Genomic DNA, 27,347 nt, shown 5'->3' with positions numbered 1-27,347 from the left:
AATAGCATAAGCGTCTCTTTAATAATAAAAGGGGATTCCTTCAATTGATTTTTTGTCCTATTGTACTATAACTTTGGTAAAGTAACATTTCACTGTAGGAATCATTTACTTATAGGTCACCATCATATACGATCGTTCTAAAGATTTCACGGGAACCCCAGTAGTTACTGTTTTCTTGACTATTCTGATGTATTAAAAAAAAAAAAAAAAAAACTATTCTGATGTAACCACATTAATTAATTTATAACAGTAACTAATTTTAGCAGTTAATGAAGGCAGAAAATGAACCAAGTAGGTGAATATATTAAATCTTGTCCTCTTGGAATGGAAACATCAAATTCATTTCAAATGGAAATGAAGATTTCTTGAGGTAAATGCAGACTGCATTTATGTGATAACAGAATGATTCAAGTTTAGATTTAATTTAGAAGAAATCTACAAAATTGTCATTAGATTTAACTACTTTTTATGAGTTGTGCGTATATATAGAAGGTTATTAAAACAAAAGTGTAGCGAAAATGAAATTCTTGTGACATATGATAGGAGGAATTCAAAAACCAATTAGTTAAAGAACCACTTAATGTTTTTCCATTCAATCTGTTCACCACTCACGTTAATCCTATCACATAGGCATTGTACTCATAAGGGATAGCTTTCATTCTTTGCTTGTGCTTGAAAGACGTTACTTTTTCTAGGTATAAGTTTAATATGTTATGCTTCATCCATCAAATTTGCAAATTTGAGTAATCACCATTAGGGTGGACTCAATGTCATCGGATTGATTTAATGCTTTTGTTTGAACCAATTATTTTATAGGTTACCTCGATTTTACTTTATGAACAATACTGGCCAGATTGTGTCACCATTCTAGTTTAGATTTGACCAAATGTTGCACAAATCCGGCATCTAACCATCTGCATAATATCTAGCTATATTGATGTACTCGATGCATCGTCAATTCAAAGAAATTCCTTATTGATTGTTGAACTGTACTGAAAATCAACACTTCGTTTTAGACCGATTTAGGGCGTAGTTGTCTAGTGTGAAACTGCAATACCACTATGAGTTTGGTCTAAAGATAAAAAAGCTATCATCTAATCAAAACAAACAAATGATTACTATCTTGAATCATTTGATAGGTGTCAAATCTAAAATTCTTAAACTCAAATTTATATTAATAACTCATTTCATACAACACGTGATAAGAATTTCCAACAGCTAAGTCAGATAACAATTGTGTCGTACAAAACATCACATGCCGTGACAACATAATAGAACTTAAAAGTTTATTCGGACAGAGAAATTTTTATCGTAAAACGAATATGAGAAAAAGAAATATTTTTATTTTTATTTTTTCCTAATTAGTTCAAGTTGTTCAGATATTTTACCCCGATTCATAAAACGGGAGTTAATGTAGCTCAACTGTACGACTGTAGGCGACCCTCAACACAACGCTCCAAAAATGACGTCGTCCTACTCTGCAGTTAAAAATCACGAAATTAACCAAAATCCTTCACACGTGTCACCCCCACGCCTCTCCAAAACCGTCCGAGCGCTTCACACCCCAGCCCCGCTCTCACACGACTCCCACGCTTTCATAACACTTTAGCGGAAAGGGCACAACCGTCATTTGTCTACCCCCCACACCCGGCGTGCAACCTCTCCACGTCAGCACATTGATTTACCGGATAAGCCCTCCCCGGTAAAAATCACACGTGGAACGGGTAATCCACGTCACCGGACTCCGGGCCCCACTCCTTTCATTTCCTATAAAAACGCCAAACCCATCCCCCACTCTTGTGAAAAACCACAGTTTCTAGTCTCCACTACTCCCTCTCTATAGCTCAGAAAAACCAAAACCACCATCGTCGCCGGCGACGATTAATCGCCGGGAATGATTATTCCGGCCACGGTGTTATTCATTTCTATACGCAATGTCCGTATCTCCGATCATCGCAGTCACGTTTTCCACGAAAAGCGATACTCTTTCGCTTAATTTTACCTCCCAAGTTATTCCTAATTCCTTCTTTTTGAGACGGTGAAATTTTTGTTCTTGTTTAGCTGACTGAGACGAGAAAGCCAGGCATTAATTTCATAATCGAGTTAATGCAAATTTTGTTTTCAATTTTTCACCTCATTTTGTTTCGGTGTAAATGCAATAGAGCTGTGCATTGAGTGACTGAGATAATCGCAAAGCCCCCAAAACCCTCTGAGATTTTGAATTCCCGGAGTTTCGATGCCTTTTCCGATGAAGATCCAACCGATCGATATCGATTCCGAGGCGGTGAGAGAGCCGGTCCGGATCGACTCGGCGGCCAAGCCGGTGTTGAAATCCCGGCTCCGGCGGCTGTTTGACCGGCAGTTCCCGAGCGTGCTTAGAATCTCCTCGACGGAAAAACCTACCGTCGCCGGCGGTGATTTCAACAAGGACGGCGGAGGAGGAGGAGGAGGAGCCATCGTCGAGTTCGAGCCGAGCTCGGTTTGCCTTGCGAAGATGGTTCAGAATTTCCTCGAAGAAACCAACGAGAAGCAGCAGGCGACGAAATGTGGCCGGAATCGCTGCAATTGCTTTAACGGAAACAACAATGACAGCTCCGACGACGAGCTCGACGTCTTCGGCGGCGAGTCCATCGCCACCAGCGGTTCCTTTGGCGGCGACGCCTCCGATATCCTCAAGGTATAAACGACGTCGCTTCAACCTCACTTTTTCTATATTCTGTCGCGGTTTCTGGATTACGAAACAGAAAGCATAAATCTTCTCTTTCATCTGATTCGAATTGTTTCTTTGCTTTTACGATTTTTCAGAGCCTGATTCCATGCGCGAGTGTCCACGAGAGAAACCTCTTAGCCGACGCAGCCAAAATCGTCGAGACGAACAAGCATCTCAAACAGAAAGACGAGCTCAGAAAGATCGTCACCGATGGCCTCTCGTCTCTCGGCTACGACTCCTCCATCTGCAAATCCAAGTGGGACAAATCACCGTCTTTTCCTGCCGGTACTGTACCCTAAAATCACCGCTCTAATTTTTTTAAATTAAAAAAAAAAAAAAAAAAAAAATCACAACCAAAATTGGTGTCTGGTTTTCAGGTGAATACGAGTACATCGATGTGATAGTGGAGGGGGACAGGTTGTTGATTGACATCGATTTCCGATCGGAATTCGAAGTGGCGCGTCCCACTGGGGCCTACAAGGCAGTCCTTCAATCGCTGCCGTTCATTTTCGTCGGCAAATCGGACCGTCTCGGCCAGATCGTCTCCATCGTAACGGAGGCGGCGAAGCAGAGCCTCAAGAAGAAAGGAATGCCGTTTCCGCCGTGGCGGAAAGCCGAGTACGTCAGAGCCAAGTGGCTCTCTCCTTGCACAACCAGAACCACCATCTCGCAGCTCCGGAACGACGTCGTTGCTCCTGCGCCGGAGAATGGGACCGTCGTCGTTTCCGATGACCTGAGCGAGTGCGGAGAACTCGAGTTGATCTTCGGCGAGGACGCCGTGAATTCGACCGATCCGTCGCCGGAAGTTGAGGCGAAAGTGACCGGAAATTCAGTGGCGGTGGCATGGCAGCCGCCGGCGGTCAAGCCGAAGAGCGTTGAGAGAGGAGCGAGGATCGTGACCGGTTTGGCTTCGTTGCTAGCAGCAAAACCGTGAAACAAATTTTGGACCTTTTTTTTTTTAAATTTTGAAAATTTTCTCCCAAACGGAAAAAAAAAATGAAGATAAATATAATATTAAGAAGAAGAAGAAAAAGTATAATCGGCGTCGGAATAGTAGAGTAGTACGGGGACTTGGTACAGGCTTTTTAACTTTTCCTTTTTTCCCACTTTCCCTTCCTTTTTTGTTAGCAAGGGCACAGTTGTAAGAACCAAGTAAATCTATGGACCATATTATCTCTCTATGTAATAAAATAAATAGTACAAAAAAAAAGAAGAAGAGACTTTAATATTTCTGAGAAATCTACTTGTGCTTTTGCAGCACCTGGTGTATGAAACAAAAATCCGAAAAGCCTTTAGAGTATTGAAATTTTGAAGTTGAATATTCATAGATTATTGACTGTTTACAACAATGTTTTGATTTGCGTCAGAGTATTGAAATTTTGAAGTTTAATGTTTGTAGATTATTGACTGTTTACAATAGTGTTCTGAACTGATCATCTTATAGTGTTTCAGGATATTAAAATTCTGAATTTGAATGCGGTAGATTATTGACTGTTTACACTGTGTTATGGAATGATCAAACGGCTTTGTATATTGGAATATTTGAAGTATTTAACTAATGCATTTAGACTTGTGTGCTAAAATTTGTGGAATGGTAAAAAATATTTTTGGGGTTAGGTGGTGCGGTTTTTGAGGACCTTGTATTACACAGTGACGGTTTCTTGAGAGGGGAACAAAGTGGGATGAGGCTCTCTCTGCTTTCTTAAATTTCCCATCTTTTAAGGGTAATATTTACTTTTTTCGAAACAAGTTAAATTATTTAAAGTGAGAAAAAGTGATGGAGAATATTAAGCAATGTAACTGACGATGATGATGAAGATGACGGCAGAGGGAGGGGGAGGCTCGTGGAGTCTCGAAGGCCGTGAAGGGCAGGGGAGGGGGGTAAATAAATAATAGTAAATATTATATATTACGAGGTTCATTAGAATTGCGTGATATTCCCTCTGCTTGTTTTGATTTTAACAGTTTGAATAAGGTTAAATTTGAGCTCGTGGAAAAGGTTAAAAAAACGAGTCATGGAGACGACCAGGAATGAGGGGAAACTTTGTGTGGAAGTCTCAGTCGGTGTTTTTTTTTTTTTTTTTGGTTTGACCGAGGACTTGTCTGGCTTCTTGCTCACGAGTTATGGGACTCTTCTCTAGGTAAGACGTGTGAGATTTTGACTGGGTGGTGAATTGTGTTTGTTTTTTTTGGACAATGTGAATTGTGCAGCACTCAAGCTTTTGGGATGTTTGGAGGTGAAGGCATATACTAGATCACTAGGCTTTGGTCACGTTAAACATTTGCAACTTGTGTTCCCCTCGTGCATTTGTGTTGTCTATGGTGTGGTAAAAAAGTCACCACGAGAGTAGTTTTTTTCACGTTCGAACATGTGTCAAAACTCTCACTTATTTGCTTATATTCAGTAATGTAGATCTAAATCGACCATATGTATATTTTCCTTCACGTTTGCTTATTTGTCAAGAAATTCAAAAGTGTCTTGTTAAGACACGAAACTCGTCAATTTTATATGATAAAGTAATATAATTCGAGATAAAACCCACTAAATCGATATGGCTAGATTTAGATAATATAGATCTGAATTGGGAGATCGTCACTCCAACAATTCGACTAAATTGAAAATCGTGCAGTAATTTAATAACTGTTAAATATATAGACGAATATAATATTTAAAATAAACACGCACTAATTATCATCTTAATTTCAAAAGAGGATTGAGTGTTCTTCATATATGAAGTGGAGTGTGTTACATACCTAAAGTGGGGTGTGTGACGCAATATAGGAGAAGTGTCATGCTAAATTGATGAGGATTATAACAGTTGAGTGTGTGACAATATTCAAGCACCGCAAATCCGCAATGCTTATATTCTATGGTTTGGCAATGCAAATATTCCAACTTTGGAAAAACACCATTTTCTCGTTCAAACTCACGCTTTCAAGGGTCCAAACTTTACATATTATGCTAATTTATCTCCATAGTGGACATTCATGGACAGACCGACCTTTCCTCTTGTTGGCATTTCATAGCACAAACGTGTCTTTTCTTTGCATCACATGGTAATAGTGGGTTTTACCCAAACTCTTCCATTTTCTCTTCACTTTTTTAGCAACGCTAAAATCTCCAACCAACATACTTTAATAAAGTCTATTGCAATCGATATTTTTAAGTTATACAAATTCTCACTACACTCCATATTTCAAATGTATGAATACATTCACCAAGTATTAACTGATTCATTTGATTTACTATACTCATATATGAACATAACATTTGATAATATCAAACATGAGTCAGACCGTTCTAACTGTTTTATTATTTTTTACTGATAAATTTAAATTTAACTACAGATAAGCACAATTGACTACGAAATCGACTAACTATCTGAGCGGTACTGTATCAAGCATTTTTAGTCATCAAAACCAACTTCATTATTCATTTCAACCAAAAAAAAAAAATGATTACTCACCATGATTCATATCGATTTTTCAGGATAAAAATTATATTTTCTTGTAGTATTACTCCATATTTTAGCATAGAAAATTAGAAATCATTTGTGGTGGGGGCTCATGCAATCCATTATTCTGTCAATAAATATAATATTCATTCATGTCATCATATCTTTTATTTTATTTTTTTTGAAAGGATCTTTTATTTTATTAATTTCGTGAAGTGGGTAGGGTCGGTTACAAAGCTCTCAGAACCAGAAAAGGCCAAAATAGGGGGTTGTGGTTGTAGGGTCCTTTTCCTTTTTTTAATTTTTCTTACTCATTATTTTTTTTTTGGGTGATAAGATTGATGCTGGGGCCTTCAAAGCAAAAAAAAAGAATAAAAAGAAAAGAAATTTTTTTTACCCAAACATAAAAAAAAAAAAAATAATAATTGGCCTTGTGAAAGCAACATCCCACCTACTCTCTCTATGAGATTGCTTGTGATGTGTAAATTTTGATTCACCTTGGTTTGCCCAGACCACACGAAACCAAAGCATTAATAATTTCCCATTTTGGGAGGGGATTTGGTGCGTCCGGTCTCATTTTTAGGGTGGTGTGATCGAGTGAGGGGGCTGTTGGATTGGGATATTCTCTGGGGATGCTTTTGAGCACGAAATATGAGGAAAGTTGAGGGAAAAGGTGTGTGAGAGTTCACGAAAAGGTAGAAGCACCTTCATTCAATCACAGCTTTATCCAATCATGATGTGACAGGTCTCTGGGGTCATGAAATTTATGCCCTACAGACATTAGGGTCCCTTTGATTAGGTGACATGTGGTACTACCTTAGCCCCTCAGATTCTTAACGTTGCGGTTTTTTTTTTATTTTGCTTCAGTTAATTGGAAATATAGAAATTCATTTAGAAGAAATTTTCTACCCTATGGCAGGTTGCCATGTATTTGGTAATTTCAATTCTTGACTTTGATTTACTTTTTATGGGAACTATTACAGTGATGATGATTTTGGTTTACTTTATTCCTGAGTTTGGTGAATGGGTATTTTCAGTTAATTGGAAATATAGAAATTTATTTTGAAGAAATTTTCTACCCTATGGCATGGCAAATGACTTGACATGTATTTCGTGATTTCAATTCTTGATATTTATAGTTAACTTATTTGATTTACTTTTTATGGCAACTATTACAGTGATGATGATTTTGGTTTACTTTATCCCTGAGTTTGGCGAATGGGTATGAGACGGTCTATTTCAGTAACTTAGGCGATAAGGAATGGGCCATAGAGTTTCGATATTGCCTTGATCGTGCTAAATTATTACTACCAAGTGTGTTTTACTGTCGAGATTCAATTGGTTTCGATCCTGTTCAGGACTTCCACCTACTCGTTAGGTTAGGAGACTTATGAGTGAAATTTTGACTTCAGATTAAGTCGAGTTTGTGTGATGTTAGATTTAACCCGACTCAATCTCCAAACCCGATTGCTACTTTTGGGATACAGTAACTTTTAGGCCCACCTTCAACTAGTTCAGTTGGAAAAAGATATTTTCACCCTGGTCCGAGTAGCAAGAACAAACGGAAGTAGTGGTGGACATGTCTAGACAAGAAAGAAGAGTATGGATCCCTGCGAAGAAAGCGCTGTGGTCCACAAATGTGCTACAGGAATAGATGTTGCCATATTGATCTGAGTTCATCTTTTGAACTTCCTCGTCGATTCTAGAGTACGTATTCTATGAACTTTTTCTCTTTTGATTAAATATGTAAAACTGTTTTAGATAATGTCTTTTCTTTGTTGTGCCTCTCGAAAATAAATCATTATGATCTTATAGCATTAATACAATTGAAAATTTTAAAGTTTTCAAATTAACAACATGAATACTTGGAGAAGAATATGTATCTCCTTTTTCTTCTATCTTTTCCCCTTTTCTTCCTTTTTCTCTTTCATTTCACTGTCCTGTTTGGGATTTAAAGGCATGAAGGTACCCAAGTTGGATAATGGGGACCAAAGGTAAAAGTTAAAACTACACACCTGTATTTCTTTGTAACATTACTATGGGCAGATAGTGAGACCACCCATCACGATCAAAAAAAAAAAAACAATGAGAATATAAATTGAGGTCACCTCGGAAGATATATGTTGCTTGCTTAATAGTAGTTAAAGGCATATATAGTGCTTTGTTGCTCTACAACCACAAATAATCCTCAAGAAATTTGTTTCAATAATTTAGCATATCTTTAGTTAGCTTCCGTCGTTTTAATGTAGACAGATGATTTCTATGGACTTGACTAGCTCTTTGCTTAACCTTTAGCTTAAAAATCAACACGCTTTTACTTCATAAATTGGCTCTATATGTTTTACCCTATACTATATGATTCACGAAGACCATCAATATCTTCACGTCAACTATTATATGAACTAGAAGAACCAATAGTGATGACCCATGTATATATCTAGATGAGCCAAAAACAAAATGGTCTCAATCAATTTTCATAGAAATTAATGTTTCATGACTGTGTTTCTTTATGCTTAGACAAACATATTGGCTTATCCGAAGTTTGACATTGAATAATTACTTATTAGAAAAGAAAAACAAACTCAATAATGTGTCTAGTAATTGATATATAATTTGAATGTGATGCCATGGAAGTGGTTTTAAAATGTTTACAAGTTTCATATAGACCTAGATCAAAAACGTATTGAGTCAGCTCATAGACTTGCATATATGCTCAAGTTGTGATCAGTTGATTTTTTGGATGGAGATGGGGATATGGTTGGCTTTTACCTTGATTTCAAATAAGTATCAAATAAATATTTGTGTTGAAATTGTAATTACCGTTAAAATAATATCATTGAAAACCTCTAAATAGTTTTCTCTTTATAAAAATTGTAAATTACTTTTTTTTTTTTTTTTTTGAGAAAAAATTGTAAATTACTTGAGTGAATTGTTTTTTTGTTGATAAAATTATTCTCATATCGCTAAGTTTTCTAAGAAGAATGACTTTAATAAGAGCCTAAAACAGTTTCATTGAAGGATACAATATAAGCATTGAAAGAGATAAGGAAGCAACCATGAAAGGTGCCTCATCTTCTCATACAACATGGTTATATTAGTAATAGAATGAGCGAGATTATCACAAGTTTACGGATTATTAGCGCCAGATACGTGAGTAAACTGCTTTGAATAACCCTTTGATTTCTTCTTTTACAATGAGTCAATGACACATAAGAAACTCAGAAAACAAATGACTAATATTCTATCAAGAATAATTTCAAACCAAGGAAATAAATGATCCAAGACCACTGACAACATCCAATTATTTCTCGAATGGTTTGATTAACTAAAGCATCCTTAGCGGTCAAGTCTCACTCAATCTAACATATTCATTTGCAACAAAGTGTGAGAAGAGTTGGAATCAGAGGGTGATTACAATTGGACCAAAAATGATGAAAGCAATTAGATTAATGAAATCTAAATCCCCCCATATAAAATAGAGGTCACATCAATTCTTCTTCTATGAGGTTCTACATTTTGTCTGAGCCAAATAGCCCAAAAATAGGTTTATGCGGAAAAACCGGTTAATATTGACCTATAATTTGCATTTTTGCTTATTGTTGCTTTCCAAATGAACACTACCCAGAAGTCTTATATTTCAATATTTCATCCGAGCAAGCAAGCAAGCAAACAGTAATCTCAATTTTCTTTTCTTATCACCAAAGTATTGAAATGACATTAATTGGATTTCAATACTTTCTAAATGGGGTTTTTATTATGGCATCATTAAGAGCCAATTAAATATATATTAGGTAATGAAATAGTAGTTACTACTTACTAGTGATCCTGCATTTGCATTCAAGTCTACTGACTGCAATTTATTGTAAGAAAGAAGAAAATGGCAAAAGACCCCAATTATTTTCTTCATAACAGGACAAATTTGTGATCTCATTTGAGTAAGTTATTAAATCAACTGTGATGCATCAGAAAAAATTTGAACTCAGCCTAGCTCTAAGATTATGAAACAGTGCAGCTACTGATGCATAAATGTGTTTACAGTCTTCATAAATGTGATATATTGCAGAGGTCCAGTACCCTAGTGTGGGATTAAATCAAACTCAGATAATTATCACATTGTGTGCAGCAGACTTTAATTTACTGAGGTGAAAAAGATCTTACACCTAAACAAGAACTGATAGTACAATTCAGAAGTGATGAATGAAATTAGCAGGACCACTCTTTTTTGTGTGCGGGAATTGATTGTTCCAGCAAGAAAACTCAACCAAATCTTTGCTGAAATGGTGTAATGACTTCAATTGTTTATACATAACAACCATGATACTGACATTTTGCTGCTCTTTTATTAATGATACACTTTCTTTGTTCGTTTATGCAGAGACCACTTCTGTCACATCTATTACTGGTTTTCTCTTTTGATGAGATATTATACATTCTTAGGGTTCATGATGCATTTTGAGACGACCAATTCCCTTATATCCTACAGAATATGCTGAACCCTTTATATATGTACTACTTATTCTTATTGGATTTCCACTTGGTGGCCATTTATATTTTATAAAGTTTTGTTTCCATAAGCTAAAATTGAGCTATATAAAAATTGAATATAGAAATTCTAGGGATGTTGGCAATTGACTGAAAAAGATGTTCTAGATGGTCAGCAAAAGAACTTGGCTTTGAATTATCACACTATGGTTTTCAATTCATATGTATTGGGAATGTCATCCCTTGAGGCAACAAGAGTAGACAGCATGGTGGTCGATAGGCTTGTATACTATTGGCATTTAATATACTTAATTGCAATTAGTTCCAGAAGTCACCTCCATTAGGGTCTATAGGCTTCATTGTAATGATGTTTCAGGCAATGCTCAGTTTGAGTGTAACTGTCATTTAATATTGGCTTTTGTATAAATATGAGTCTCCAAATACCATAGTCTCACTATCACTTTTCTATGGTAATTACTAGTCAATTGGGAGTTACTCAATATCGACAAAAAATTTAGTTGGTAAATGTCTCCAAAATATGTTTATTTTTGCTAGTCACTTCTCTACTCGGCAAAAATAAACATATTTAGGAGAAAAGGGCAACTCGCAATTGAACTGAGGCCAGAGAGTAACATCTTTGTTTCTTCTTCTTCTTCTTCTTCTTCTTCTTCTTAGAAGTTGATTTGACATTGAGCATTAAGGAATTTCTCTATATCTAATATATAGTTCATGTGGTAGGGGCTCTTGTTTATATGTGTTTTTACAGTACATTATAGTTCTGAATTTCCATAAGCTCCCCTTTATTTATAATTTGAGTTGGTCGACAGTCCATATCTAAGTCAAACAACAATCATTTCAGTCCACTTCTGAATGATTTTTTTCTCATTTTTCAGTCTGCAGTTATTTGATTGCATAAAAAAACATTCTGCTTACATGTATTGATATATTAATTACATTGTGAAATGTTCAATACAAGACCCTCATGTAGGATCCTGAATCACCAATGCTTCTTCATACTTCCGCTTGCAATTGCAAGAACCATTCAAATGCGAAGGCTGGCATTGGAGATTATGTTCAACCGGTCGTTCTGTATCATAATACCAAAGAGATTTCATGAGAATTATTGATTATTCCCGGTACCTAATATAAAAAGATAAGTAGAGGGGCTAGTTAGACTTGATTTTATTTGTTGATCTGCAGTCAATGATTGACTAATCATTATGAATTTTATGTATTCTTTAGTACCATGCCCTGAGCTACTGTATGTGGATTGTGGGGAAGACGCATCCTATAGGCTGGTGGTTGGTCTTAAATCAAGTTCCCCATTACAGTTTGGAACCCTAAATCAAACCAATTTGAGAAGAAGAATCACAATTACCTAAGAGGAAAATTCAGTCGAAGACACAATGACCACTACAATAGGAACTTGAGGACCTATAGAACATCCACAGCACCAACATAAAAGTCTGTTTCCGTTGTTGAAAGAAGAAACAAGTAGTTTCAACAATCAACTAGCATTTCAACATCCAAGACAATGTTGAAACATATTTCCTGGTCTCATACGATAGACCACAAGTGAACACTAGAAATATATTAATATTGGAATCAATTAATGTACTGATCGACTTTATTCTCTGCAATTTTAGAACTGAACAAGTCCAGCATAATTCAACCTTGACATTGATCAAGTCAGCATACTTCAACCTTGACGGTAAATGGAATTAGACGAGTCTAACCCTGTCCAACTTCCTTAAGTGATTCTATTCTGTTACGATCAACTCCCAAAACCTTATAGCTGTAATTATTCGACAAAGTGCATGACATACTGAGGGGCAGGGGAAGCACGGTTTCTTCTCCTCTTTATACTATCCTATCCTCCTACTCCTGCCAAATACACACCAATGGACAGGTAGACACAACTGAAATGAGTTCTCAAGCAACAAAAAAGAGTTGCTGCAACCTTAGTGAAATTTATTCACTTTCAGCACCATCTTCAGCAACTTCACCAGACAAACATGATTTCCTCCTGAGGAGATGGGAGTAGGTTTACTAGTATTCGTAAAGTAGGGCTATCCATACCTCAAATATAAGTACCACCATTTATTTGAACAGACACATAATTTCCTCATAAACACTAACCACAGAGTTCTTATTCCAATAAAATCAAAAGGGTACAAGCACTAATCTCATTTAACCACACAAACATCAAGATATCTCACTGTGCAAATTTTCCATAAATTCTCCAAACCCTTCAAATCATTCCAACACATCACATCTATAGTAATCTCAGAAACACATAAACAAAAGCAATTGAAACGGTAACAGTTAATAATAACTAATAGATAACCATAGTCTGTGGGATCTTCTCATATTGTTTATACTGAAGTACTCTCACATAAATGAGTTCTTAAAGATAGGAACATAATTGAATTCCTAATGTTAGGAAACAACAGACTCAACAAAATAAACATACTTTTTTGCCATATCAAAACTGAATCAACACATGCACACTAAAGAAATGAGGAAGAAACCTAACTAAATGCAAATTGGTAAAAATTGATGAATTAGAAAAGCAAATTTTTCCCATTTTTGTTTCAAAATCCTCAGCCGTAACAGCAAAATCATCAGCATAATGGCCATCTTTCTCATTGTCTCATTGCCCAACATTCAAAAGCATGCTGTAGCTTCTAATACTATTTGAAAATAGGATTTCTCTACCTCTAAAAAGGAAAAGAAAAAAAAAAATCCTATATATCACTTAAACCTATTGAAGTTAGACTCATAACATTAAGATTTCATTATTGTTACAAAGAATGCTATTCCATTCTTTATAGAAAATATTGTTGTGTTGACTGTAGTCAAGTCACTACAACCTGATTCCTTTGACAGATGAGTTTGACAGAAGGGCATAACATTAAGATTTCATTATTGTTACAAAGAATGCTATTCCAGTCTTTATAGAAAATATCGTTGTATTGATTGTAGTCAAGTCACTACAACCTGATTCCTTTGACAGTCAAGTTTGACAGAAGGGTAAGGGCAGTTTTCTAACCTTCTAACCTCTTCTAGCAGGTCTACTACCATGAAAAATCTGGTTAATTGTAACTCCTTGTGGTTTCTTTTTGTCACAGCCAAAACGAAATCATGACTACTTTGAGAAAAGGATCTGAACATATATAACCTTTGCAACTCAAAACAGAAAATATCTACAATTATTTGAAAAACTAAAAACAATATTACATCCCAACCAACTGCAAGTAGCCATTAGCACTAACAGACAATGGACCAGCACCATGGCTGACTAAGAGAGATAGCAAACAAAAGATTTGCAACCAGATGCCAGCTCAGCTGAAGTGGTATGAACCACAACTGAAAACTAGATAATGTTGGATTTCATCTCAATTACAGTACTCATGTCATCTTTCCTCCCCCATTTTACAACTGAACAGATCAAGCTACTTCAACCTTGAGAGAGACAATAAGAGGACTTAGACAAATCTAACCCTACGTGAACACAAAAGTCTAGAAAGAACTCATTCATTTCATAGAAGTTTTCAGACTATCTATTAAAAAAAAATTTACTTAACAGGAGACTAAGTTCAACGAGAATGGATGTTTATCAGAAAGTCCACCCTTGGTGTTGATGAACATTCCACTCACTTTACCCGAATCATATTGACATTACTACCTCGAAAATGGTATACTCCCCCTCTACTACGATAAAATCTTTGAGCACTCACAAGTACATAATTATCGGCTGGACTTATGGGATGGAACAGTCACTTCCACTCTTCTAGTAGATGCAATCTCAATACGAATACAAAATGGCCACCAACTTCCACAAATATGAACTTCTGTTTTCTCTGACCAAAAACCTGTACGATTTTTTGGATCCGTAATCCAAACTGCGCATTTAACTAAAAGTAATCATACTTCTAAGAAGACTTCTAAATTCCAAGTACGCCCCACAAGGTTCATAACAACTTAGGAAGTTCTTAATTGCTACTGGTTTGGTTTGTCGAGGCAAATGAAGATTGAATGCAAGGATATCTTATAGAAGTTTTATCTTTATCTTTCAAATATTGAATTGATGTGTACAAAATTAACAAAAATACACTTGTAAAAAGTCCTCCCCACCCCCATTGGAGACTAAAAGAACAATCTAAAAACCCTCAACATTGTGGATAGAAATTAACTTTCTATCTTAAAATTGTAGTCAATAATTGTTTGATCAATCTAAAGTTTCAGTTGATTTTAGGCAATACTGCAAATGTCAAGATACTTTACTTCAGAACTGTCTTGACAAGGCATAGCCAGAATAACTATTGCTGACAGAGGGTAGAGTAGTGTTCTAACTTCTAACTTATAATCCTCTACCATGAGGAATCTTTGCCCTTCCATTAAAAAATGCTGCAAACTTCATCAGTACCATGCAGGATGAACAGGCATCTGATTTAGAGGGAGGTAACATAAAACTCCACCTATTCCAACTCCTTGTGTTTCTTCTATAGCTATGACTATATTAGGAAATCCAGGATTTGTACATTGATATCGCAACAAAAAGACAAAGTCTTCCATTAATTAAATAGAAAACAACAACATTACTACATCACAAGACACTGCAAGTAGCTTTTTTGACATTGAAAGACAATCAAGTAGCACCCAGGCTGACTAGCTCATGATAAACCTAAGAGAAGATTGCAATCTGGTGGTATGCTTAAGTGATTACTACATCACAAGACACTGCAAGTAGCTTTTGACATCGAAAGACGATCAAGCAGCAGGCTGACTAAATCGTGATAAACCTAAGAAAAGACTTGGATCTGGTGGTATGCTGAAGTGAATTTCCAATATATGCATAGATTAACATGTAAATATATGATTAAATTAGAGAACCGATCATTCTGTGTTCTGCAAGTACCTACTTCAACCTTTGACAGTTAGAGACAATACTCGTAATCAGACACACCTAACCTATAGATATAATTGCAAAAATCTATCGAAGCACCTAAAAGATCTGACTACCGATATATGTTGTCATTATTAGCAAACCTAAATGGCATACACCCCCTCTGACAAGTTCCAAGAACAGGAAGGGGGCTTCAAAATATATTAGCCAGATCATCTCAAATACGTAAACTACAATTCTAACAAAGCATAAAACAGTAAGACTAGAAATACAATTTCTGCGGATGCAGAACAATCTAAGAAGACTTCTATTTCCAAGAAGACCCAAAAGGCTTTGGGGCCTATCTAACAAGTTCTCATATGAGAGACTTCTGTTCTGTTTGTGTCGTGTTATATCTGTACACTACAGTGTTTTCCCAATTCAATTAAATGTCCAGTGACTTTTCAATCAGCACGATTAATACGATATACGGATATAATAAAAAGCTAAGATCCAAATGTTGAAATTGAATAGTATGAAGGTCTTTTTAAACTCATCCTAGTTAATTTTGCCAATCTATCGAAACCTCCGAAACCAGTATCACCAAAATCCCAAATACCACAACGAAGAACAAATTCTACATAACCAAACAGTAGATATCATTATCTGTTGCATATCTATTCAAGCGGATTACTCAAAATTCCAAATATCATATTACATAATCCTCCGAATTTCGAAATACACAAACAAACATAAAACCCTAGAAATTCTTGAGCTAGAAGAAGATCTCAATTTACTTATCTTTAGTGGAGACGCCGTACTTCTCCTGCATCTTAGCGATCTCCTCCTCCTTCTTCCTCTGATCAAACCTCTTCCCCATCTTGGCCTGCTGGTAATACAGCACGATCAGGTACCGGTTCGCCACGTTGAACCCGGAGAGATGGTCCACCGCCGTCTTCGCGTCGTAGATGTCCTCGTACACCACGTACGCCGTGCCCCTGGTGTCCTTGTTCGTACCTATACGTATCTGCCGTATCGCGCCGTATTTGCCGAAGATGTCGTACATCTCCTCGCTCGAGATGTTGAACGGGAGGTTCCGGACGTACAGGACCCGGTTCACTTCCGGCGGCAGCCGGGTGTTGCCCTTCCGGAGACTGATTGCGGCCATCGGAGAGCTCTCTAGCCGGAAAAGTTGTGCTCTTTAGGGTTTTAGGGGAAAATTTTGCAGAGGTGAGTTGTTTGTTTGGTTTCTGAGATTTTTCAATTTGGGATTAATCTGTCTATATATAGGTACGTATATAGTGTCACCGCCTTGTATAAGGAAACCGTATACGCGTATGAGAATTACAATTACGGACACGTGTCGGTTTGCAGTAGTGTGAATGTGTGCCAAATTAAAATTGGGATAAATAATTGGTTAAACTTCAAACACCTTGACCTTGAAGTGAGGTTGATGACACAAAAACTGTTGAATGAAATTTGATAACTATTGGAATATCATTCATGGCATGATGGATGTTGCAACTGTGTTGGATCCAAGGTATAAGTACTTTTTTTTTTTTTTTTTTTTTTTTTTATAAAGAGAGACACTCACCGGAAGTTATAGAATTAGAGATTTGGCACATAACTTGATAAGTCATTATCGTCTGAGCTTGCAGTTCGGTCAAGTTTCATCTCAATCTTCCATTTCTCCTTCAATACCTTTTGATTTCGATGATGACTCTTTGGCATCCATTGATTTATATGTTTCTACTAAAAAACTCAAGTCAGAGTTGGAGGATTATTTGGGATAGTCTTTAATACCAAGAAGTAGAATTGCCGGGGTGTGTGTGTTTGGTGGGGTGGTAAGGCTTTGGTCTCATATATAAGAGGTCAGGAGTTCGAGCCCCATCAAGGGTGGGAATGGGGTGGGGTTTTTTTTTTTTTAAAAGTAGAACTGCCGCTAATGGGGTAAGTTATAAGCCATGGTTAGAGATATTTTGGCTATCCTGCTGTTCACCGTTGCTTTGGAGTCGAGATTTAGCACGAGTGGGAGAGTTGTGAGCTCCCATCGGAGTAGTCTACATGCAGACACCTTGGAGACTCTTATAGGCACCCGAGATTGGATGTGTAATGATATGAGAGGTTCTTAATTTCTTTTATCAATTATATGCATATCATATTTTCATAATTCTATTTTATCTATCTATTATAAGTTTACAAATACTCTTCTTTTCTTTTGTCAATTGCAGGAATTGCTTCAAAGGGAGATTGCACATTTAGAGGGGATTTTGACTTACTCGGGCCATGAAGGAGAACAACACTCTTTATAATTGATATTGGAATAAGCGATTGTCGTTGATTAACGTATGATTTTGGTGGATAATTGTTTGTTAAGATGATAAATGTATTTAGGATTTATTATGATTGTTTGTTAAGATGATAAATGTATGTAGGATTTATTATGATTGTTTGTAAATTTTTTTTTTTAAAAGGACTGGTGCGGCTGCCTTCAAGCATTGATTAATGAAACTATCACTATGCCAAAAAATGCTTCAGACGACAGACCATATCTGTCGTCTGATGAAGTAAAAATCTGTTGTCTAAGTGGCTGCCGTCTCTAAGCCATTCAGACGACAGATATTCTCCGTCGTTTATAAGCTACTCAGACAACAGATTCAGTTTAAGTTCTGTCGTCTGAAGTACCTAATATTGAAGAATCGAAGTCTATCTGTCGTCTGAAACACCATACCACTACATATTAATGTTGTTGGAAATTCACTTCATCAACGGATTCAAAAAATAACTGTCGATGTAGTTAATGTAAGATGACGGAGTTTTTGATGTTTCTGTCGTTTGATTGAACCAATATTAAGCTTAGTTGATGCTTCTGTCGTCTGATTTGAAGAACAATGACAGTTATATGTTGACTGATTTCATACGCAACAACATTTATACCATGAGTTATGTTGTTTGAGATTTGTTTGGACTACAGATAATTTTGATTCTTGTGGTTAGATTTGGTTTCCAACTACAGTTTTAGTTGTTTTATGTTGTTTGAATGTCACTTAGAATATAGTCTTACTCAAATTTCTGTTGTCTGAAGTAGTATTCAATCTCATTTTTCTGTTGTTTGTTTGCACTTTCAACCATTGTTTTAGTTATGTTCTGTTGTTTGAAGTTGGTAGAAACAACATATCTACACATACTTCTGTTGTCTGAGAGCTATTTGACCTCTACTTTTCTGTTGTTTGAACGTGATAGAATCAACATATCAACACCTACTTCTGTTGTCTGAGAGCTATTTGAACTCTACTTTTCTGTTGTTTGAACTTGATAGAAACAACAGATGATCATTTGTTTATGTTGTTTCTATTTTCTTGATACAACATAAACCTGCATATATCTGTTGCCTTTCAACCATTTCAACATCAGTCATTTACAATCATCAAAACCATAAAATTGGACTAAACTCTGCATTGAAAATGATGGCTATGTTTCATTAATTGCATCAACATCATCCAAAATACAATCCATAGTTCCAACTCTAAACCTAGCCAACATCATCCAAAATACAATACAAGTAATCTACAATACACCAAAAGTCCATCTCATTAAAGGGGAATAAAGATCCAAAATGCCGTACTCTATTGTTTTGACCAATTCTTCAAAGTTGTTGTTACACTAAGTAGGCTTCAAATATATATAACTAATTTGATTCATACCAGAAGTAAAGAAATCTGCATATACATATGTTGTGCCTCATGGAGCTCCATTCCATGGAAGAAGACGTGTGCAGATTGTGATTCTTGTTCTTCCTTCTTCCTTTTCCTCCTCACATCACCGTGCCATTGCTTTAGAATGCCAGCCATGTTATCTTCTAGTATCTTACCCTTGAACTGTGAACCCATCTGTGTGTACATATAAACAAGTCACATATCAACCAAACTAGAAAGATTGCCCGCATGTTGCTATGGTGTTGACTATTATGAATGAAATGGAGAAAGAAGTGCTGATTGAAGTGAAGGAGATGTTTCTATGAATCACAAAGTTCTATTCATATTTACACAAAGTGATTTGATTACTTTATGCAACATATTGAAAGATCAAAAGCAGAGAGAAATCATGACAGCTAATTGTTTTAATCCAATTAGTTCTCAGGGCTTAAATATCTATATCTGGAAAGGTGATTTGTCCGGACTCACCTTCTTTATCCTATATCTGGAAAGGTGATTTGTCCGGACTCACCTTCTTTATCCTATATCTGGAAAGGTTTGCTCCTAATTATCCAGAAAAATGCACAGGTTAAGCATCAAGATTACAACAAGTATGATAAACGAAAACTGAAAACACAAGAGCAAAAGAGGCCGAGACATACAAAAGGCTGCATGGAATGGAGAGAAACCCAGATTGGAATGTGTTCTTGAACATATTTTACTTGCTTCTAAGTCAAGCTGCAATCAAAGCCATTTACGCAATGAACCATTTGAATGATAGAAAAAGGTAAAGAAAACTACAGTAACAAGGTAATAGTTGGATCCAATATCTAGTCCATCTCATTAGGGTAAAAAAAAAGTAAGAAAGAAAGCCACAAAAGTAAGAAAGAAACTGCCTTTGGGGTAAATTGCTGCCAACCTAATCAACTATGGGCAACGAAAAGCACTAGACTCCTGTTGCTAGATAGCACATTCTATATATGTAAATTCCTGTAAAACTATATCATCAATACTCTTATATCATCAATAGTTTTAAAGATAGAACTCAGCACACAAATTTTAATGGCCCATATCATTGATACTCTTATATAGTTTAGTGGCAAAATCATAGATTTTTCATTTGTGTTTTCATTTGTGTTTTGTATTGTGTTGTGTTGTATGACTATAGAAAACTGTACAACTTCAATATAGACATCAGCTTTGCATAACTATAAAGCGTACCTCCCCAACTGTTAAAATTCCAATCAACACCAGCAACCTTTGGCTTTGGCTGAGAACCTGATGCGCATCAGTGAAGTTCGATCACTAGTTCTTTCAGTAAAGTACTAATGGAAAATATATTAACAAGAAGAACTAAATCTGAGGATTTGAGGTATAAATTGAGCAAATCAATAAACATACCATTTGCCTTGCTTGGGCAGGTGCTTTTACTTGTGTGGATAGCAACCTTTTATCATTCAAGAAGATTGGCAACTCGACAACCTGAATACAAGATAAACACATAACAAAAGAAATGATCAATTAATGAATTGTAACATTCATCTTTTCATAAATCATTTCAGACTCACCAACACATTTGTTACAGACACATAATCAAAAACTAGCATTTTCAAACAAATTGTTCAAGTTATAAACTCTATAAATTTACCATTGCAGAACGCAGCGTCATATCATTTCTAGAAGTCCAAGGAAGTGCTCTATGGCTCTTATTTAAGCTTGAGTACATGTTCCAGCTATTAAGTTCAGCCACTGATCACAAAGTAAACTATGCTAACTTAACTTTCAAATGCCAAGCCAAAAATTTACAGTAAGTAATCAATTCATGAACATCTCCAACAGAAAATTACCATTTGAAATACCAGTTGCATAGCTTCTTGACCTAGGAGATATCTGCACATATAGCAACATGTCAGGAATTGACACAAGCTGGACATGCACTTCCAACAAAAACCATTCAAGTTTGTCAGAATTGTGATATCTAGAATTTATGCAAAATTATATACCCAAATCTTGTAGCTATTACACAAATCAGTTTGCCAAGAATTGTGATATGCAAAATTGTGTCCTGCAGCATTCTTCTCTCAACAATACCAATTCTCTAAGGGGGCTACACAATGAGGCTCACCCTTCCTTGAACTAAACCCAGAGGAATCTGCCAAGAATAGCTTAACTTAGCCATAGTGTCAATAATACAATAGAAAGCCAATTTATGTACCCTGTAATTTGATGCATCTAGTCACTATTGTAAGCTGCTATCTTCTATCAAGTATCTAAACTTAAACTAAAAGCAACTTCTGAAAGGAAAGCCCCAACACATATACGTCATAGTTTATTCACTAGAAGTGTATAGCAAGCTGGAGTTTATTCACTCATAACAACACGTAGAATTAATCGTTAAACAACAGATCATAAGTAGCAATGAAGTTCTTACAGACATGGCATTAAGCCAAGTTGGCAAGCTAATCATATTTTTGCAAGCTAATCAAATTTCTCATTTGATATTTCGGGAAGACATCTTACTTTGGTCGCCCTCTGTAGGGGTACAAAATATCAGAAACACTTTCTTTCATGTAGTTCCCAACTTTACCCATGTTCTTCCAAACCCCTGAGCGACAAGATCTGCATTTCTTGAAAACCTACACAATTATTGACAATATCAGGAAATGCCAGACAACCCTTCAGGGGCGGATCCAGGATTACAAGCTCGGTGGGGCTTGAACTTCCTAACAGAGGAAGGAAAAAAAATTCAGCCACAAATGTTGACACTAGCCTGAAATATTGAATTACACACACAAAAGCTGCAAATTCGGCAGTTCATGGTTCAACACAAAAACATGAAAGACAAATGCATTCTTAACATCTCTTAACAACAATCCCCTCTTAAAGATACTCGGTTAGGAGTTAGGACCCTATAGACATCTAAAAGACATGTTTGAAGCTTAAAGCTACAAAGCCCTTATCTTGGTATCAATAACTTATCTCAAGAAACCGTTCCCTTGCTTCCTTAATTCCATATAATTGAGCTTCACAGAGAAAGCACCAATTGGACTCCTCTGTATCATTTGGATTATGGGCAACATCTATTCGGAACTGCTCTGCCCCTTCTTCAAATCTGTACATAAAGATAAATAATTTAACCCCAGACACATAGCTTCACCAAACCAGTTCTAAAGTTTTACACCCAATTTGGGGACCAATAAATTTTAGTTCCATACACGCACAAATTCAGCAAACCCAACCCACCAATAATTGGGATTTATCAGAATTAACAATTGAATTAACAATTTCAATTTGGGTTTTATCAATTTGGAGATGAATTGAGTTTTACTAGAATACCTCTTTCGGTGGAGTAACTGGAGTGAATAACCCAGCAATTTTGAACATTGATCAAGGGCTGAGCCGCGAGCCGCCGAAAAACGGAAGAACTGAAGAAGTGAAGATCAGAATTCAGAAATCAGTAACTTCAAAAAAAGGGTATATCTGAATATAAAGGCGATGAAGAAGAGAACAAGAGGAGGAGAAGAAGACGGAGAGGGAGAGAGAGATACCTGGAGGCTGGAGCTCGGAGACTGGGAGGAGGAGAAGAAGTGAAGGAACAGCGCTGGAGTTCGGCAGTCCGTAGTCCCGAAAAAATAAAACCCAACATATATACCTAATTTTTTTTTTGAGCCCAAAAAGCCCGGTGGGGCTTGAGCCCTACCCAGCCCGTGGCTGGATCCGCCCCTGCAACCCTTACACATCAGGTATATAGTTTCGGAGAGGAAAGAGACACTGGAACCTAACAGAGAGAGATCGACGTTGTTAAAATCAACGAGAGAGGAAAGAGACACTGTCATTCTTTCTCCAATAAATTTTCCAGATTTTCTGTTTGGGAGGGAGCAATAATGAAAAAGCAATCGACAGATCAAGAAAGAGAGAGAATTACCCATCCGTGGGGAGCGGATTTATTTTGCTCAGAGCTAAAGAATCTGAGCTCCAATTTGGTTTCGACGAGGAAGAGATGGCAGACGAGAGAGAGAGAGAGAGGGACGGAGTCAGTGTGAGAACTGAGAAGAATACCATTACCTTAGTTCAAATTGACGGGTTGGGTGGGGCTTGAAAGACCGGAGAGGCAGAGATGCCTCACGCCGAGACGGGTTGGAAGTTCCAAGGAGAGAGAGAAGCTGGATCGGGAGTGTGGAGTTCCGCGGAGCTCCGGCGTCAGAGCCGGAGAAGGAGGATGGGAGCGGAGGCGGAGGATGAGGGTGATGAAGAGGAGGTCGGCTGTCGTGTGGTTAGGGTTGAGAAAGAAACTTTATGTTTTTTTGACCAAGTGTTGAGAAAACTCGGGTATAGGCTAGGCATCTGCTGTTTTTTTTTTTTTTTTTTTTTTTTTGCAAATAGTTCACATTAAGTTTTAGTACGTTCAACCAAAAAAAAAATTTGTCCCGATAAACTTTTCCCTTTACTCAGACAACAGAATCTGTTGTCTGAATTCTCTAAATTAAAACAAACTTGAAAAAGTTGAATTGGTGTTGATTTTGATACCATTTAGACGACATAAATAGTTAAATCTGTTGTCTGAAGACGTTCAAAAAAATCAGACCACAGAAAAAACGTCTTCTGTCGTCTGAGGGGTATGGTATGAAGCATTTTTTGACATAGTGTATTGAATATAAAGGGGGGGGGGGACATTTAGCCTAAATCCCTGAGTCTCTACCACATAAATGTATTCAACAAGGCACCAACTAGCAAATAGCACTCTACCGGCAACTTTATTTGGTTTGACATAGTGGTGACATGATGGAAAAATAACTTGATATGTAACTCGTTTTTTTTTTTTTTTGATGCAATGAGTGATAGCAGAGAAGCAACCTCTCAAACTCTCCAATTTATTAAGCCAAAAAAATGAGAATAACAATGGAGGGGGACCTAACCAAAACCTCAAGAATAAACAAGCAAAACAAACAAGTCAACGAAACCTAAACTGTGGAAGACCCAGAACATCACTCTCATAGAACGACAAGAGAAATGGAGGAGGCATATCCCACCATATATACTTGCTCCGACAAAGATGTTCCATGATATGTAACTCGATTACAACATAGCATAATTACTATAAACACAACTTTCCTACTATGTTGTCGCCGGAGGATAAATCTTGTTCATTTGTGATGCTAGAAGAACGCAATCATGGGCTGCTTTCGTGACGCTACAAGAGTGGAAGTTGCTGCATGATAAAATGGAAGAAGCATATGAAGGAGCACGCTCCCTTATTTTTGGTGGACACAAACCTTTAACTTGATTTCCAATAAATGACTGATGATATGGTAAAGCCACCGTACTTGTTTTTTGCCTACAATTTAGTTTATTTGCCCTATTTTATGAGTGTGTTCTTCCTTATTTATGGTGTTTGTTGAGTGATTGTTGGAGTCCTATGTTTAATACTTTTTCCCCATTAGTTGTTGATAGAGTTAGAAAAGAGGAAGAAGTGGAACGACATTTCTACCATGTTATCTTTGGAATTGTTGTAGATTTAACAATCGGATTGCATTTTTGTTGAAAGCTCTTGTTTGTATTTATAATCTGACGATTATATTCTTTATAGATAGGTTTATCAAAAAAAAAAAAAAATCTATTCCAAACTGGGGTTTCAACATATTAGGGATTCTCCTACAAATAGACATATGAAAAATCTAAATAACTATGTTGTATTGGTCATATATCTAAATAGCTAAAAAAGAACGGAGATAGGATGCTCAAAGACAATGTGCCACACATAAACTCTATGATCTATTTTCCGAATGTCTCTTTGAAATGTATCGTTTCGTCGTCAAGGTTATGATTATGAGAAGTATCCGGATTATAAGGATAAAGAAATAGGTTGGAACTTTCTTCTTACTGAAGAAATCAACAAACTATCAGATATGTCCTCTTTAAAGTTGGATCAGGAATCTACAACTAGATCCAGCTGCAGAAGAAATAAAGGAAAAGAAAAATTAGGTAAATTTTCTCAGTCGGTCACAGAGACTTCAAAGACTCCAGTGATAGAGGCCCTCAATAATATAAATCCAAAATGAATTGCAATCAACATACCTCATTTTCAGATTCAAAAAATTATGCTAGATATTGTTATCAACCTTGGTACATAAAATAAAGAAAATGGTAAATTCGATATTGAAAATGTTACATATCCAATGGTGCGGTTAAAATTGTTGTGATGCAATCAAGCGACAAGCTCAAGCATTTTGCTTGGAGTTGCAAAGATTTTCTTTACTGCTAGGGATGTGACGAATTGTTTGGAGGTAGCTAAGTTTTATAAGGCTCTTGTTGATTGCAAGACTTCCAAAGACTTTAAGGATTTACACTTCCAGCCTCTCTTGTACTAAAAAATGAGACGAAATATTTCATTCTCAATATCTTACTAGTGGCCAACCATATCCAGGATACTAAAGCCCACATGTTATTATTTATGATGATGAGATTAAAAGCATGCTAAATTAAAATTATGGTCTTTTGAAGATAGTTTGAAAGGCAAAAAAATTTAAGGGACTTACGGACAAAACCAAATATGGCGATACTTATGATAGTCTAAGAGAAAGTTCACCCGTAGTCAAGAAATGTCAAGGTCGAGAAGTCAAGAATTCGACCAGTCAAGATACTGTTCACTGCCACTGGACATGGGTTTACACCCGTTGTTTTTCTTGACCGATCAAGACTGGTCAAAACTCTACCGAACATTACCGTTACAATTAATTCCTATCAATATTAATTCATCCACCGTCGGATTGTTCACCTTAATTGAAACCAACGGCCCAGATTAAAGGACCGTTGGTTTCAAATTTTCTGAAAAGCCAACGGGTCGATGCCACCTGTCCCCTGCCGCAAAAGCAATGTCGCTACAAGACAAAATACGGATATGTAGAAGGTGCTGGGCCACATGGCGCTTCTCGATTGGTCCGTGGCCTCCACTCCCGCGTCTGTCTCCTTGCGTCCGCACCTGACATCACTCACGTTCTCCTCTTTGGCGAGCTGGCAGCTCCATGACCTTGGGCAAGAAAATAGTCAGAGGCTTGCCCATTTTTTTGGCCTGGGTCAAGAAAAGGCAAAGCTTGGCTGGTCAAGCAAGGCCCGGTGGAAGGAGCTTTTTCAATATACCCGGTCAACACATCATCAAAATGACATTTTTTGCCCAGTTAACTCCACCGCTGCACTTGCTCTAATTGGCATTGCAAAAGTGTTTTTTCATCCCTATAAGACATACTTGGGCAAAAATCTGAGCATGGAAGAAATATATGGATACCTCTATCAAGTATCTCCAGACATGAGGATGATAATTCATTTGACAATTTTGTTGGTTGGGATGCAGGAGTATTCTCTGTGGAATTATGTATCTTAGGTACTCGGGATGTGCCGGACATGGCAAGATCCGTATCAACAATATCTTTATTGTTGACTCTGTTGCCAAGCTTGGCTCTGTGAGTGTAACAGGGCGGGCTAGAGGTGACATGGACCAATTTTACCAAATGCTCTACAATCTCAGTCATGGGGCAGCACAGCCACCCAAATTGTTTTTTTATATAAACAATGTGACACAAGCCAGACTACTGATATATGTTGTCATTATTAGCAAACCTAAATGGCATACACACCCTCTTACAAGTTCCAAGAACAGGAAGGGGGTTTCAAAATATATTAGCCAGATCATCTCAAATACGTAAACTACAATTCTAACAAAGCATAAACAGTAAGACCAGAAATACAATTTCTGCGTACTATACACTGAGTTCTCAAATTACACTGAGTACTATACGCACTGTTTGCGGTCCAAAGTATCTGATATGATAACTTAAGAGAATGAGATAGTAGAGATGAAGTTAGCAACCATTAACACGAGAATAAGATATCAAAGCATAAATCATGAATCAAAATATAATGAAAAGAGAAATCAATCAAGAACAGAGATGAACGCGCATACAAAGTTTTTATCACTTTGTAGTAAACATGCTTGCTATTAACTAGATGAACGCACCATAGTGATAAATTGAAGCAATGTATTGCAAGGATGAACAGAGAGAAAAGAAATTTGAAATTTGTATTGATCATTGCTTGCTTTCTTCATTACAACAGTGGGTTAT

The 27,347-nt window shown here is 36.7% G+C and overlaps 3 protein-coding genes across 4 annotated transcripts; 1 reads left to right on the top strand and 2 right to left on the bottom strand.

The window, feature by feature from the left end:
• Window positions 1-1,806: 1,806 nt before the first annotated feature.
• Window positions 1,807-4,071, top strand: LOC133710798 (uncharacterized). The gene is made up of 3 exons (XM_062136927.1): window positions 1,807-2,677; window positions 2,806-2,995; window positions 3,088-4,071. The coding sequence occupies exons 1-3, from the start codon at window positions 2,237-2,239 to the stop codon at window positions 3,642-3,644; spliced, it is 1,188 nt and encodes a 395-aa protein (XP_061992911.1). The 5' UTR covers window positions 1,807-2,236; the 3' UTR covers window positions 3,645-4,071.
• A 12,106-nt stretch (window positions 4,072-16,177) lies between these two features.
• LOC133712543 (splicing factor 3B subunit 6-like protein) lies at window positions 16,178-16,806 on the bottom strand. The gene has a single exon (XM_062138640.1). The coding sequence runs from the start codon at window positions 16,701-16,703 to the stop codon at window positions 16,329-16,331; it is 375 nt and encodes a 124-aa protein (XP_061994624.1). The 5' UTR covers window positions 16,704-16,806; the 3' UTR covers window positions 16,178-16,328.
• A 2,226-nt stretch (window positions 16,807-19,032) lies between these two features.
• Window positions 19,033-23,081, bottom strand: LOC133711953 (uncharacterized). Of its 2 annotated transcripts, XM_062138022.1 has the most exons (8): window positions 22,567-22,796; window positions 21,751-22,342; window positions 21,078-21,382; window positions 20,879-20,979; window positions 20,632-20,712; window positions 20,452-20,508; window positions 19,893-19,968; window positions 19,033-19,425 (listed from the first exon to the last, which is right to left on the bottom strand). In XM_062138022.1, exons 3-8 carry the CDS (start codon window positions 21,136-21,138, stop codon window positions 19,403-19,405), a joined length of 399 nt encoding a protein of 132 aa, XP_061994006.1. In that variant the 5' UTR covers window positions 21,139-21,382; window positions 21,751-22,342; window positions 22,567-22,796; the 3' UTR covers window positions 19,033-19,402. The 2 variants fall into 2 exon arrangements, with proteins under 2 accessions (XP_061994006.1, XP_061994004.1); XM_062138020.1 differs by lacking the exons at window positions 19,033-19,425; window positions 19,893-19,968; window positions 20,452-20,508; ... (1 more) ...; window positions 20,879-20,979; window positions 21,078-21,382 and having other exon boundaries at window positions 21,957-22,342; window positions 22,567-22,655; window positions 22,779-23,081.
• Between the last annotated feature and the right edge of the window lie 4,266 nt (window positions 23,082-27,347).

This window comes from Rosa rugosa, chromosome 5 (genome assembly GCF_958449725.1).
Source record: "Rosa rugosa chromosome 5, drRosRugo1.1, whole genome shotgun sequence".
NCBI lineage: Eukaryota > Viridiplantae > Streptophyta > Magnoliopsida > Rosales > Rosaceae > Rosa > Rosa rugosa.
Note: the sequence above shows the minus strand (reverse complement) of the source record. Positions and strands in the feature narration are given on the sequence as shown.